Genomic DNA, 14,212 nt, shown 5'->3' with positions numbered 1-14,212 from the left:
CAACATTTTGCTGCACTTGCACTAGTACTGGATATATGTCAGCCGCTTTTGTTCCAATTGCAGTGCCTGGCGCTTTCTAGCAGTGGCTCCCAAACATTTTTTGGGCCGCCGTCCTCAACCCTTGACTTTCTAAACTCACCTCCCAGGGCCTTCCTCTGTAAAAAGCATCTTTTAGAATAGCGGTTTCCTTGCACGACCCCCTAAGGAAGATAACAGCGTGACAAAACTCAAAACCAGTCACAATTAATTGCACACGTTTCTTCAATAGCCAATAAAATTATTTCATTTAATTTGACAAAACTGATGAACTCGATCCAGGGCTACCAGCTTTTCACAGCCCGGCAGTCATTTATACCTCCAGCATCCCTTCACCCCTTAGCGCTAACCCCCATGGGCGTATCCAGGATTTGGGGGGGGTAGGCCTTTTGTTGGGGGGGGGGCAGAACCCCAGCTATGTATTTTTATGGATTTAGGGGGGCACCTAAATTTGCTACGCCTATGTCCCTCTCTAGGTAAACCCACCACCCGCTTTGACACCACTGCTTTAGAGGAGGCGGCAGAGGATGCGAAGTGTGGCAGGAAGTTTCAATTAAACATTTAAATATTTTGGTGTAGTGTATAGTAAGTATCAATTATTATTATTATTATTATTATTTGCACAATATGTATAGATATCTTTTGAAAATGGGAGCAAGAGCATCAAGTGGATACTTTTGACAATCAAGCGGCGCTAGCTATTGTATCCAATGTATTTCTTGTTGTTGTTGTTTAGTTGTTTAGTCGTGTCCGACTCTTTGTGACCCCATGGACCAGAGCACGCCAGGCACTCCTGTCTTCCACTGCCTCCCGCAGTTTGGTCAGATTCATGTTTGTAGCTTCAAGAACACCGTCCCACCATCTCGTCCTCTGTCGTCCCCTTCTCCTTGTGCCCTCCATCTCTCCCAACATCAGGGTCTTTTCCAGGGAGTCCTCTCTTCTCATGAGGTGGCCAAAGTCTTGGAGCCTCAGCTTCAGGATCTGTCCTTCCAGTGAGCACTCAGGGCTGATTTCCTTCAGAATGGAGAGGTTTGATCTTCTTGCAGTCCATGGGACTCTCAAGAGTCTCCTCCAGCACCATAATTCAAAAGCATCAATTCTTCGGCGATCAGCCTTCTTGATGGTCCAGCTCTCACTTCCATACATCACTACAGGGCAAACCATGGCTTTAACTATACGGACCTTTGTTGGCAAGGTGTATTTCTTACGCCTAAGAAAATTCGCTGTGCCGCAAGAAGCAACTTTCTATTCTGAAAGTGCGGCCCAGAGGGGAAAAATTCGCGACCCCTGGAGCTCCTGGAGGCGGGTCCCTGCCCCGAGGGCCTGGCAAGCGGGGCCTGCCGCGCTTCGGGGCTCGCCCGGGGGCTCCTGGCTCGGCCCGGCCGGCTCGGGGGCTCCTCCCACCCCGCTCCCGCCGCCCGCGCCAACCAGCGGAGAAGGCGGCGCCGGGCCTGGCGGAGGCCTTCCTGGGGGCCTGGCGGCGGAGGCTTCCGTTGGCCGAGAGGGAGGCGGGCCGGCTTCGATGGACTCGGCGGGGACGCGGGCGGCGCGGGAGAGCCCGGCCTGGGGCAGCTGCCGGCCGGGAGGGCGCCTGGATATGAGCCACGGCTTCGTGCGGCACATCCGCCGCAACCAGATCGCCAGGTACGGGCGCGGGAGCTTCTGCGCCCAGCGGGGAGCGCGGAGCCCCGGACCCGCGTGTCCGAGCCGAGGCCCGCCCCACTTCCAGGGGGGCTTTGCTGCTGCTCCCGCCGGCCGCCCTCTCTTCTTTGGGGGCGAAGGAACGGCAGCAGCAGGAAAGCGATGGCTAGGAGACCTCGCTTGGGAGGCCCGTCTTGTTTGAATGCTCACCACAACCCCGTAAAGTAGGCCATTGTGGCCGGGAGTAGTTGTTTGGGTGAGTTCATGGCAAAGAAGGAGATTGGGGCCAGAGACTTCCGGCTCAGTCTCCGGGTCTTACTCGCAGGTATTTGGGGTACGATGAGGACCACACCCTTCTTCGGTTGTGCTGCATCACCCTTCTTTTTATTGTTAACTATTGCAATGTGCGATAAATAACACCAGCTTGAATAATTCCATTTTTGGTGATCGTTGCATTTTCCAGGTGGTATTTCAGTACCTTATGCCAGCCCTGTTAGGTAGGTCAGTATTTTCTCAAAATCAAAGTGAGATATTATGTTGATTTCTCTAGGTATGTATGGAATATAAGTCATTGGTCTTCTTTTGCAGTTTTTGCTGTTGCTAAAACAATGGAACTGTCTGCATACAAAAAGCACGACTGAAATCCAGTCCAATACTATCACCGCAATCCTACTTAGAAATCTTACATAGAAATCCGAGGGAATAAGGCAGCAAGCCTGCTCCCATTTACCTGGGAGTAAACCCCATTGAATTGCGTAGTACTTGCTTCTGAGTAGACATGGTAAGGATTGTGTTGCAAGTCCTGTGGAATGCAGTGGGCTTTACTACTAACTACACATGCAGAGAATTACACAGCTATTAAATAGTAAAAACAAAAAAGTAGGTTTCATTTCTGAAAACATTTATCTGAGACTCTGAGTAAGTTTATTGAAATCACTTGGATTGGTCTCTGAACATGTGTCCTATAGGGTTCTTTTGGGTGTTCATAGCCAGTGGAGGGAAAGATGTTGCTCATCTTGCAAAACCTTAATCGATTATTGTAATAATAAAATGTATCAACTGACAAGTTAATTCCTTTTCTAACTGTTTGCAGGATTGCGCTCAAAGGGAACAAAGTTTTGGCCAAACCTGGGTTGGGTATAAATGAAGCTGGAATTTTTAGCAATAAAAATATTACATGAAATTGTTTTAAAGGATTTATTGGTGAGGAGACGGGACTGTTTGACAGGTCTGGAGTACCACATGAGATTTCTTCCCAGCAATTGTGGGAAGACTCTAAAGTGTCCTATGAAAAGACTGTGTTGTTTTCCCACTTCCTCTCCAGGGATGACTATGATAAGGAGATGAAGGAAGCTAAGGAAAAGGTAAAGAAGAGGCATACACCAGCCCCAGCCAGGCCCAAGAAACCAGATCAGCAGGTCTATCACCCCTGCCGAAGAAGTGAGTTAAATCAACTGTCCATCTTCTCATGTTTTTGTTGTTGTAACAATTACTCTGGCAAAGGAAGATGTCAGGAGTCCATATTCCGTGCTTCAAAGAACAGGGCCCTTTGAAGGTTCTGCTGAAGCTTTTATTGGCACAAATAGGATGGGGCCAAGATGTGAATACCTTTTCCTGGGACCGCATTTTATATGTGGATACCAAACAGCAAGACAAACAGCTGCCTCCCTTGCTATTTCCTCTTTGCATTTCAGGTAGAGCTGAAACCATATCTGGCCTGGAGTATGAGGGATCCAGTGAAAGCAGCTCCAGTACAGAACCAGACCAGCTCTCTTCTGGACCAGCTCTCTTCTGCCTGGAATATGAGGCTGACAGTGGAAAGATCACTTCCATTGTTGTACACCAGGTATGTGACTGGGTGACATGCTGGGGCAAACCTGGGTTTCCTTTTGCATTGCCATCATGTCTGCTGCCTGGCCTCTTCCTCCAGATCCATAGTCAGTGGCGTAGCGTGGGGGTGCAGGGGGGGGGGCCAGCCGCACCAGGCGCAACATCTGGGGGGCGCGCTCCACGGGTTAGGGGGCGCAAATTACTTGCCTTGCCCCGGGTGCTGACAACCCACGCTACACCACTGTCCATAGTTTTGTCCTTTGTTCTTCATCTTAATAATTTCATTGCATGTTTACTGCTAAAACACAAAATAAAATGAAAGAAAAAGTAAACTGAAGGATTGCCCTATCTGGGGGGGGGGGGGGAATGAAATTACTGTTTAAAGGATGGGTCTCAGTAATGGAGGAAATGGGAAGTTGATTCCAGTAACACTGAGAGAAGTAGGACCCATTTTAAATAGTACTGCATGGAAAGACTTTTGCTAATTGAAAGCTACAGTCTTAAGCACACTTTCAAGGACCAAAAGGAACTTGCTTCTGAGCCTAAATATATGTATCTTAAGATCTTGGTTTTGAGATTGTGGGATTTTTGTGCGGAATATAGTTATATATTAACTGCTATGTAGAACCATCATTTTATTCTTCTTTTCTTACATGAAAATAAAAAATATAACAAGTACCGTATTTTTTGCCCCATAGGACGCACCGGCCCATAGGACGCATCAAGTTTTTTGGGGGGGAAATAAAGAAAAACAATTTTATTTCCCCCCCAGGCGCTTGTGGGGCCGGCAGCGGGGAGAAGCGCTCTTCTCCCCGCAGCCCGCCTTCAGACCAGGTCCGGGGACAGCGGGAAGACGCGCTGCGCCTCCCAGCTGTCCCCGGAGCTTGTGGGGCAGGCAGCGGGAAGAAGCGCTCTTCTCCCTGCCGCCCGCCTTCAGATCAGGTCCGGGGACAGCGGGAAGACGCGCTGCGCCTCCCCACTATCCCCGGAGCTTGCGGGGCTGGCAGCGGGGTCTCCCCGCCGTCAGCCTCCAAACCACTTCAGGAGACAGCGGGATGGCGGCGTTCCGCCTCCCTCTGTCCCCCGACCTTGTGGGGCTGGTGCTGGGGCTCTCCTGAAGCCTGCATTCGCCCCATAGGACGCACACACATTTCCCCTTCATTTTTGGAGGGGAAAAAGTGTGTCCTATAGGGCGAAAAATACGGTAATACAAGTTCAGTAAATATGTTAATTCCATTTACAAAAATAAACTACAGTTTCAAGTTACTAAAAATAGATTGTCATGCCGAAGCTTAGCACTAGGTTAGGCCAAAATAGTGCACTTCAAACAGAAGTTTGCAAATCACCCAAGAAATGCATTCATTCCACTCAAGAGTACAGGCATCCCTCCTTTTATATGGGGCTACATTCCGGGTCCCCGTGCATGTAGGTGAAATCGCACAACATAGGGAGATCCCTCTATAAAGACTTTAAATGCCTGTTTTCCCCTGCTCTCCACCCCCCTCTCCCTCCATCTCCCCTGTTCTCCCTAATCCAGACAAAAATATCTAGAGTTGAAGCTCTGGAGCTTGCTGAAGGATGTGCGGGAAAACTGCAGCAGCAGCTGCACTACCCCACACATCAGCTGTTAGGCAGGGAAGCCGAGCAGCCTAAATAAAGCCCCTCTGCACCCCAGGCCTGTTTGGGGCTTCTTCCACCACAGTGTCCTCTTCAGGTCTGAGGAGGGTTTCCTCATGAGTCATGAGGACTCTCCAGCTCTCTTCCGCCATTTTCTGGTATGATTCTCTATCTTTCCCAGCATCTGCGGTTGTGTGCAAGTAGAACTTGTGTAAATGGAGGCATGCCTGTAGTTATTATGTATTAATAACCTTCCACATATATCCAAAGGTGATTTATGAAATATAATAAAAACAGGTAAAAATAGTTCCAAAGCTGTTAAAAACAACAACGGAAGAGAAGATTCAAAACCATAGAAAATGGATGTATATGGCAGAAACCTATTCAGCTGCCTGGGAAAGCTTACAAAATCAACAGTACTTAGGAAGCTGGCTGGCTTACATAAAACCAGGACACCCCAAAATTGTTGGGCTTCTTTTTGTGAAACCACCAAAATTACTGACCTTTTTTTAAGGAAAACCCTAAAATGCCAAAAAAACGTGATTTTTCGATTGACTTGCTTAAGATCCAGGACAAAGTGCCACCTTTTGGAAACGCCCCCCAGACATCAATTCGGCCTTTGAAATCCTGGTAATGTCCAGCAAAATCCGGACATATGGCAGTCGTAGCTTACAGGCTTTTCAGCCACAGGGTGGAGTGCAAAGGGTTTTGCTTTCGGAAATCTGCCTAGTGGTTTCCCATTCCCTGCGCATGGTAATGTAGATGTTTTGAACCTGCCATTTTTAATGGGGCCTTTCCTTCTTTCACATAGGACAATGACCCTGATGAGGTAGCCGAGAAGGTCAGTGCTCAGAACCAGCTGGAACCAGCTATGCGTGAGGCCCTGAGGCAGCGGGTGCAGGAGGAGCTGGAGAAGCGGCGGGTGAAGCGCTGAGGGACTCGTCTGGAGGCCTGTGCTGTTTGCTAATGCTTACCTGGGAAACACTTTCTGGGAAGGGGCCACTGGGACATGTCCCATAGCTGTTGGTTTGAAGCCTTTAAGAGGGGCAGGGAATTAGCTGAACCCTGGCACAAGGTGGGACTGGCCATTGTAGCTTCCTCCTCCTGAGACACAGCTGAGACACTGCGCCCTGGATGAGTGATTTGGAGGAGCAGTAGGAGAATCTCTTTTGCGAACAGCTTGCGTTCTCTTGGAGACCTACACAGAAAGAAGCAGACCAGTTGAAACTTGGTCAGACGTCTCCGTTATAGCCCTGGGCAATTGGCTCATGACCAAACCTTCTGTCAAACTTTCTGTCTCCCCTCTCTTGGGATTAGCCAAACTGCTGGCTGTTGTATCTCTAGGTGTTAGGTGAATACAGACCAAGGGGGACATTTCATATTGTTGCTCAGCAATCTTTCTGTGGGTGAAAAGTGCTTGGACCCATGTCGTAGCATTTGGGTGAGCACTTACTAGTTCCCTGCAATTTGTCTGGGCAGGAGACATAAACAACTTTACAGCTGGAATGCCTTAGGGTGATTGTGATTTGACCCAGCATCTCTCGGGTGGGACTGGCAAGTCAGTCTTCCAAGAGCACTGGAGGGCTGCTGGTCCCTGTGCTGCATTATGCAGAAGGTATTTGACTTCAAGGGGGCTGTTGGAGTCAACAAGCCTTGTTCGGAATTAGACATGTCCTTTCTACAGCATATTTTTTCTGCCTGTAGACTCTTTCCCCTCAAAATAGGGCTGCATAGGTTGATTTTTAGCTTTCATTTATGTTGTTAGGATATGGGCAATTGACTGGGTTTCATCCAACATTTGGCGGGATTTTCTTGGGGCTAGGGATGCTGTTCTGCAGTGCTCTTTTCATCAACAAATCTTCTGAAAAGCACGCCACATGATTGTTAATAAACGCATGCAACTTGCTGTTTCGCATTAGTCCTTTGCTGCAGCTAAGAAGAGAATCCTGGAATTTGTTCTAAGGGCTTTGATCCTCCCATGACCCTTCCTCTGGAAGGAAAATATATTTCTGCCTGCCTATGTTTCCTGATGCAATTCTTTGTCTCCTTTTATATTTCAAATATAATGCAGTATCTAGTTTACAGCATCCTCCATAAATCTGCTTTGAGATTTAGCTGCCTATAGAAACACAGGAAGCTTATTTCTGCCAGTGCAGCCTACTTGTTCATCTAGCCTAGTAGCTAGTTCTAAAAGGAGAAGGGATTTTATAAATTTGAGGTGGAGGCACACAGACACACAGCAGAGAGAGGGGTAATAATGGAATTTCACTCTCATGAATACTCAGTGGATTTCCCATAGTCCGCATTTGGTGTTTGCAATCTATTATTATTGGAAAGTGGACTTGGAGGCCAAGACTCAGGCCCAGCCGCTCGTCTTGCCTGAATTGGTGCAGTGCCAGTCCACAAGGGTTCAGGCAGTGACCAGCAGGGTAGATGAGAAGCAAATACCTCAGAAATTAATGAATGTTAGAATGATGTTGGATAAAAGTGTTTTTTTGCTATAATGCTATAAGGAATATTAAAAAATGCATTATTAATAGGTTAAAATTTAAGGTTAAAATATTTTAAGATTAAAGATTATGATAAACAAAGAGGGAAAGGATTTGCTGAATTAACAAATTGAATTGGAATACAAAAAAAAGGGAGGTGTGAGGAGGTCCGGGAAACAAGCAAATGAAAGATAAGTAATGGAAAGATGGAATTGTTTTTAACTATTTTTATTTTGTATTTTTCTTTTCTCTTTTTTCATTTTGTAATACTTTGAAAATCTTAATAAATATCTTTTTTAAAAAAAGAGAGAAGCAAATACCTCAGAAACAAGTTCAGGTATTTGTTGACTGTCTCTTTGCTCTTTGAATCTCAGAGCTTACGTCTGTAATATTTGTATCATCTACCCTGCTGGTCACTGCCTGAACCCTTGTGGACTGGCACTGCACCAATTCAGGCAAGACGAGCGGCTGGACCTGAGACTTCCTCTTGGATCCAGAAACTAATTGGCAGCTGGTGCAGTCAGGCCAGGATCAGTGTAAGATGTTCAAACCGTCTTGCCCCGGTGAGCAACCTGGCTGCCAAATTCTGCACTAACTGAAGTGTCTGAACTGTGTTCAGAGACAGCCCTACATATAACGTACACCACTGAGTTGCGATTTCATCTCTGCAACACCATCTGGTGCCACAGTGTTAAAATGCATTTAAAACATCATAATTTGACTAATGTAGCTAATTCCCAGGAGTGGTTTAGCAGACAATCCTCCTTTCCCAGGAGCTCTGGGAATTGTAGCCCTGGGAGGAGAATTAGGGGGTGGGGGTGTCTCCCAACAACTATTAGCACCCTTAACAAACTACAGCTTTGGGGGAAGCCCTGCCCCTCTCTTTTTTTCCCTACTCGCTGTGATGCAGAGGACTGAAATAGTGCCTGGTGAATCGGTACAATTGCAGGGTATAGCAAGGGAGGTTCCAGGAATAGGTGGGGCAGTGACAAGCTGTCGGGAGACTAGAAGTACCTCCCCATACTTGCGTCATGCGGATTATGGTTTCCATCGCTTGGTGTAAGACTGAGAGCGATGCCAGCGGCTCCTCTTCAATAACTTCCTGTTGTGGGGAAGCACCCAGCATGTCAGAGAACTGGAGACACCATCCCTGCCTCCACCACATTATTATTGGAAACTAGACTTGGTTGCCACTAGTTCCTCATTCATATGAAAGTGTGTGTGTGTGTGTGTGTGTGTGTGTGTGTGTTGTATGTTCACTAAGCGTTTGGACACCTTTAGATATTGGCAAACTTTCCATGGTGGTTTCTGACTAGGCAGAAACCAGATCCCTTTTGGGTTCCCTTGGCGAGTCCTGCATCATACAAGGCCAACCCCTAGCAATGCAGAACAAAACAGGGGCAGCCACCCAGAAGTCCCTGCTCCATGTTACACCGGCCTCGTATGATGCAGGCCTTGCCAAGGGGAACCCAAAAGGGATCTGGCTTCTGCCTAGTCAGAAACCACCATGGACAATTTGTTGACAATAAAGAGGTGTCTGAATGCCTAGTGAACATACAACACCCCCCACAAAAAAACCCCCCACTTTAATATGAATGAGGAACTACTGGCAACCAAGTCCAATTTCCAATAATAATGGATTCCAAACACCAAATGTTGACCATGGAAAATCCACTGAGTATTAATGAGTGAAATTAAAATTATAATAAAGCATCAGACATTTAAAACTTCCCTAAACAGGGCTGCCTTCAGTGCCTTCTAGAAGTCAGATAGTTGCTTGTTTCCTTGACATCTGATGGGAGGGCGTTCCACAGGGCGGGTGCCACTACCAAGAAGGCCCTCAGCCTTGTTCCCTATAACTTTGCTTCTCGCAGTGAGGGAACTGCCAGGAGGCCCTCGGAGCTGGACCTCAGTGTCTGGGCTGAATGATGGTGGTGGAGATGCTCCTTCAGGCATACTGGGCGGAGGCCGTTTAGGGCTTTAAAGGTCAGCACCAACACATATTTTTTTTAATGATTTTTTTATTAGTTTCCAATTTTATACATCTTATCTCTCACACATATATCCAATAACAAGGTTCTCTGAATCTTCTGACTTCCCCCCTCCCATGGGTTCTTAAATTTTAAAAATTAATTTTTTGCATCTTACACTTTTCCCAACTATTATGTATTCCTGATTTATCACAATCAATTTCACATTGCAAATGTCATTATAATGCTTCCAATGATTTTAACTGTTTAAATTGTGTTTTTTAAATAAACTACAAATTTACTCCACACTCTACAAATATTTGGTCATCTTGGTTTCTGATTTTCCCCGTCAGTTTCGCCATTTCTGCATAGTCCATCAATTTTGTCTGCCATTCTTCCTTTGTTGGTAATGCTTCTTTCAACTTTTGGGTTAATAACATTCTCGCCACCACCATTGCATACATAAAAAGTCTTTTATCTTCTCTTGGTACTTCCCGTATTAAACCTAAAAGGCAGGCTTCTGGTTTTTTAACAAATGTATTTTTAAACATTTTCTTTAATTCATTATAAATCATTTCCCATAAGTCTTTTATCTTACAGCATGTAAAGGTCAGCACCAGATAAGAATGTATTTATTTCGTGTGAGTTTCATAGCAATTATTATTTTTTTAATTATTATTATTTATACCCCACCCCTCTGGCTGGGTTCCCCCAGCCACTCTGGGCAGCTACCAACGAAATATTAAAAACATAATACAGTGGAACCTTGTTTTGCGAATGTGATCCGTGCAGGAGGCATATTCGCAACCTGCAGCGCCACATATGCGCATGCACGGGTCGCAACTCTGTGCTTCTGTGCATGCGCAAAGCGCAATTTAGCACTTGGCATGCTCGAGTGCTGAAACCTGGAAGTAACCCGTTCCAGCACTTCCGGGTTCGGTGTGGTGCGCGACCCGAAAATGCGTAACCTGAAGCGTCTGCAACCCAAGGTACCACTGTACAGCATTAAACATTAAAAACTTCCCTAAACACGGCTGCCTTCAGATGCCTTGTAAAAGTAAGGAAGCTGCTTATTGCCTTGACATCTGATGGGAGGGCGTTCCACAGGACAGGCGCCACAACTGAGAAGGCCCTCTACCTGGTTCCCTGTATCCTCACTTCTCACAGCGAGGGAAACGCCAGAAGGCCCCTGGTGTTGGACCTTAGTGTCTGGGCTGAACAATGAGGGTGGAGACGCTCCTTCAGGTATACAGGACTGAGGCCGTTTAGGGCTTTAAAGGTCAGCACCAACACTTTAAATTGTGCTCGGAAACGTACTGGGAGCCAATGTAGGTCTTTCAAGACCAGTGTTATGTGGTCTCGGCGGCCACTCCCAGTCACCAGTCTAGCTGCCGTATTCTGGATTAATTGCAGTTTCTGAGTCACTTTCAAAGGTAGCCCCACGTAGAGCGCGTTGCAGTAGTCGAAGCGGGAGATAACCAGAGCATGCACCACTCTGGCAAGACAGTCCGCGGGCAGGTAGGGTCTTAGCCTGCGTACCAGGTGGAGCTGGTAGACAGCTGCCCTGGACACAGAATTGACCTGTGCCTCCATGGACAGCTGTGAGTCCAAAATGACTCCCAGGCTGCGCACCTGGTCCTTCAGGGGCACAGTTACCCCATTCAGGACCAGGGAATCCCCCACACCCGCCTGTCCCCCCAAAACAGTACTTCTGTCTTGTCAGGATTCAACTTCAATCTGTTAGCCGCCATCCATCCTCCAACAGCCTCCAGGCACTCACACAGGACCTTCACCGCCTTCACTGGTTCTGATTTAAAGGAGAGGTAGAGCTGGGTGTCATCTGCATACTGATGAACATCCAGCCCAAACCCCCTGATGATCTCTCCCAGCGGCTTCATATAGATATTAAAAAGCATGGGGGAGAGGACAGAACCCTGAGGCACCCCACAAGTGAGAGCCCAGGGGTCTGAACACTCATCCCCCACCACCACTTTCTGGACACGGCCCAGGAGAAAGGAGCGGAACCACGTATAACAGTGCCCCCAGCTCCCAGCCCCTCTAGACGGTCCAGAAGGATGTTATGGTCGATGGTGTCAAAGGCCGCTGAGCGATCCAGCAGAACTAGGAAACAGCTCTCACCTTTGTCCCTAGCCCGCCGGAGATCATCTAACCCCTCCTCCAAAGTCAGCATGGAAACACAGCAAAAAAGTGGCTTCTTCCATGAAGGATGGTGGAGGAGAGACACTCTGATAGTCCACTGTGTTTCTGTGATGACTGCGGATGAGATAAGAGTACTCTTCCTTAACAGCTAGCCAAGAAATCAAGTGAGCTGGCTGCTCAGTCACCTGCATGAAATTCCTGGTTGCCTGGGGCTGCTAGCCAAGTCGTCAAATACAAGGCATTCTTCAGTGATTTTAGAACCAATCCCTTTCACCTCTTCGAACACATGGATTTCTCCATCCCCTTAGGTGCCACTTTGAATTGGCGAAGGCTCCCCTCTGAGAGCTTGCCATTTCTTGCCAACAGAGGCCTGTGGGACAGATCACAAAAAATGAACAAAGTGTTTGTACCCCTTCTATGTGATGCCTCTTGAAGAGCATGACTGGGAGTTGTGGCTAGACATTACCAAGAAAACATGCCCTTCTGGGTTCAGCTACTCCTTTCAAAGAAGTCTTCAAAAGCTAATAAACTTCTTATCTTTGTACCGACCTGCTGCCCAGGCACTTGTCCTGTACTTTTCCAGGCATCCATTGGGTCTGGAGCAGCAGCTGCAGGCACCTTCGCCTTCACTTCCCCTTTCTGAACTTTCAGCAGGTGTCTTGCTCAAAAATTCCTCTCTTTGGAAATTCCTAGAGATTGAGCAGACAAGATCAGAAAAACGTCCAAGTTGTTCTTACAAAAGAGGAAATGAAAGCAACACCAAAGAAAAAAAAGCTTAAGCAGCCCAGAAAAAAACTCTTAATGAAGAAAAACAAACCAGCCCAGACTTGAGAAGGCCCAAGGATAACCCTGGCCAACACCAAGAACCCTGCACCTTGGACTTACTCTTCCCATCCGGAGACAGGGGCCGAACGTTTGGTTGAAGAGTCCTGCAGGGTTACACCATAGACCAAAGATTAATAGTCTTTTTATAGACCCCAGTTGCCTGACTATACTCCAAAGGCACAGGGTCCAGGTCAGTAGTAAATGCAGGTCAGTAGTGCAGCAACAGTTACGTGCACCCAGAATATGACCACATGGAGTTATCGTAAGCTGCTCATCTAGCTCTTTTTAGCTGGGGATGCAAGACGTGTGCCCCCCCTTAGAGATGTTAGAATCACAGACCTGCAGAATTAGAAGGAATCCTAGGGGTCCTCTAGTCCAACCCCCTGAAATGCAGGAAAATGCAGGTGGCCGTTACGAAGATCGAACCTGCAACCTTGGCATTATCAGCACCACGCTCTAACCAACCGAGCTAACTAGTGCAGGGGGGCCTTCTTCTGTAGAACTGCAATGCGAGGCCTTCCAGAAGCTCCTAACTTTGCCTCTGGGAGCCTGGAGGTCGGAGCCTCCCTTTCTAGCTCCATACATTTGGGGGCAGGGACCGGCAGTCTTTCCTGTTGCGAGTGGGACGCCTCATTCTGGGGCCGAAAGAGGCTCTGGGTCTCTTTCGCGGGGTCCCGGGCTCGGGGGTCTCTGGGTGAAAGGGAGAGGCTATGGAGACACACAATATCATACATAGGACCCCCCAAGGGCCATGGAATATACGTTTCCCCCCCCCCAGCCCTGTCTTTATCCTCAGGACGCGAGGAGGGAGCGGCGAAGAGGCTCTGGCTCTGTTTCGCGGGTCCCGGGCTCGGGGGCAACAGCCGAGATCTTGAAGCAACGGCCAACTGCCGCGGCCAACGGCTCCCCGCCCTGCCACGCCCCCCGCGCCCGACTCTCGCCTCCCATTGGCTGAGAAGACCCGGGCTTCGCCCAGATACAGAGTCGGAAGAGCCGGCCAATGGGGAGGCCTCGGAGCGGGCGGGGGAGAAAGGAAAGAGGGGTTGGAGCCGGCTCGCCCACTGCCTTCTGGGAGTCGTAGTACCTGCCTTCTATTCTTCCCCCCCAGAGAAAGGAAATGAATGAGGCTCCAGTACTTTGGCCACCTCATGAGAAGAGAAGACTCCCTGGAGAAGACACTGATGCTGGGAAAGATGGAGGGCACAAGGAGAAGGGGGCGACAGAGGACGAGATGGTTGGATAGTGTTTTCGAAGTTACCAGCATGAGTTTGACCAAACTGCGGGAGGTAGTGGAGGACAGAAGGGCCTGGCGTGCTCTGGTCCATGGGGTCACGAAGAGTCGGACACGACTAAACGACTAAACAACAACATGGTATTTTCAGCGCTTAGGGGTCTTAATGCAGTTCCAGGCCAGATTTGAATGTGTCTGTGGGGGTCCATAACAGTTGTCATGCCGGGCAGCCCTGAAGGGACCTCTCTGTGTAGTTTTCAAATTCTGCAACAACTTAAGAAGAATTGAAAACAAAGTCTGGAGATCACCTTCTAGTTATGCTCCCCAAACAGTAAGGCATTGTGGCTCTGATCTATGTGCATAATGTGATAGGAATTTTGAGGTCTTAGATATATGGTAATGTTCATAAGTGT

General features: G+C 48.0%; 1 protein-coding gene and 1 long non-coding RNA gene across 5 annotated transcripts; one reads left to right on the top strand and one right to left on the bottom strand.

The window, feature by feature from the left end:
• The first annotated feature begins 1,183 nt into the window (after nt 1-1,183).
• Nucleotides 1,184-7,154, top strand: C7H2orf68 (chromosome 7 C2orf68 homolog). The gene is made up of 4 exons (XM_028741098.2): nt 1,184-1,680; nt 3,002-3,117; nt 3,372-3,523; nt 5,936-7,154. The coding sequence occupies exons 1-4, from the start codon at nt 1,199-1,201 to the stop codon at nt 6,056-6,058; spliced, it is 873 nt and encodes a 290-aa protein (XP_028596931.2). The 5' UTR covers nt 1,184-1,198; the 3' UTR covers nt 6,059-7,154.
• Nucleotides 7,155-7,915: 761 nt separating this feature from the next.
• On the bottom strand, nt 7,916-13,536 carry LOC114602644 (uncharacterized). 4 transcript variants are annotated; one of them, XR_013393564.1, is made up of 3 exons: nt 12,629-13,536; nt 12,293-12,432; nt 7,916-12,113 (listed from the first exon to the last, which is right to left on the bottom strand). It is a non-coding gene; the product is annotated as an uncharacterized LOC114602644 (long non-coding RNA). The 4 variants fall into 4 exon arrangements; XR_013393562.1 differs by having other exon boundaries at nt 12,293-13,536; XR_013393563.1 differs by having other exon boundaries at nt 7,916-10,088; nt 12,293-13,536.
• Between the last annotated feature and the right edge of the window lie 676 nt (nt 13,537-14,212).

The sequence above is a fragment of the Podarcis muralis genome, chromosome 7, assembly GCF_964188315.1.
Source record: "Podarcis muralis chromosome 7, rPodMur119.hap1.1, whole genome shotgun sequence".
NCBI lineage: Eukaryota > Metazoa > Chordata > Lepidosauria > Squamata > Lacertidae > Podarcis > Podarcis muralis.
The sequence above is the reverse complement of the archived record's forward strand: the minus strand, read 5'-3'. Positions and strand labels throughout refer to the sequence as shown.

What these genes read in the sequence shown, in the direction of transcription:
- C7H2orf68 (XM_028741098.2), top strand. Translation starts at nt 1,199, where the DNA reads ATGGCTTTAACTATACGGACCTTTGTTGGCAAGGTGTATTTCTTACGC. An exon ending in CTATCACCCCTGCCGAAGAA is followed by an intron (nt 3,118 to 3,371) that starts GTGAGTTAAATC and finishes TTTGCATTTCAG; the next exon opens with GTAGAGCTGAAACCATATCT. An exon ending in CTTCCATTGTTGTACACCAG is followed by an intron (nt 3,524 to 5,935) that starts GTATGTGACTGG and finishes TCTTTCACATAG; the next exon opens with GACAATGACCCTGATGAGGT.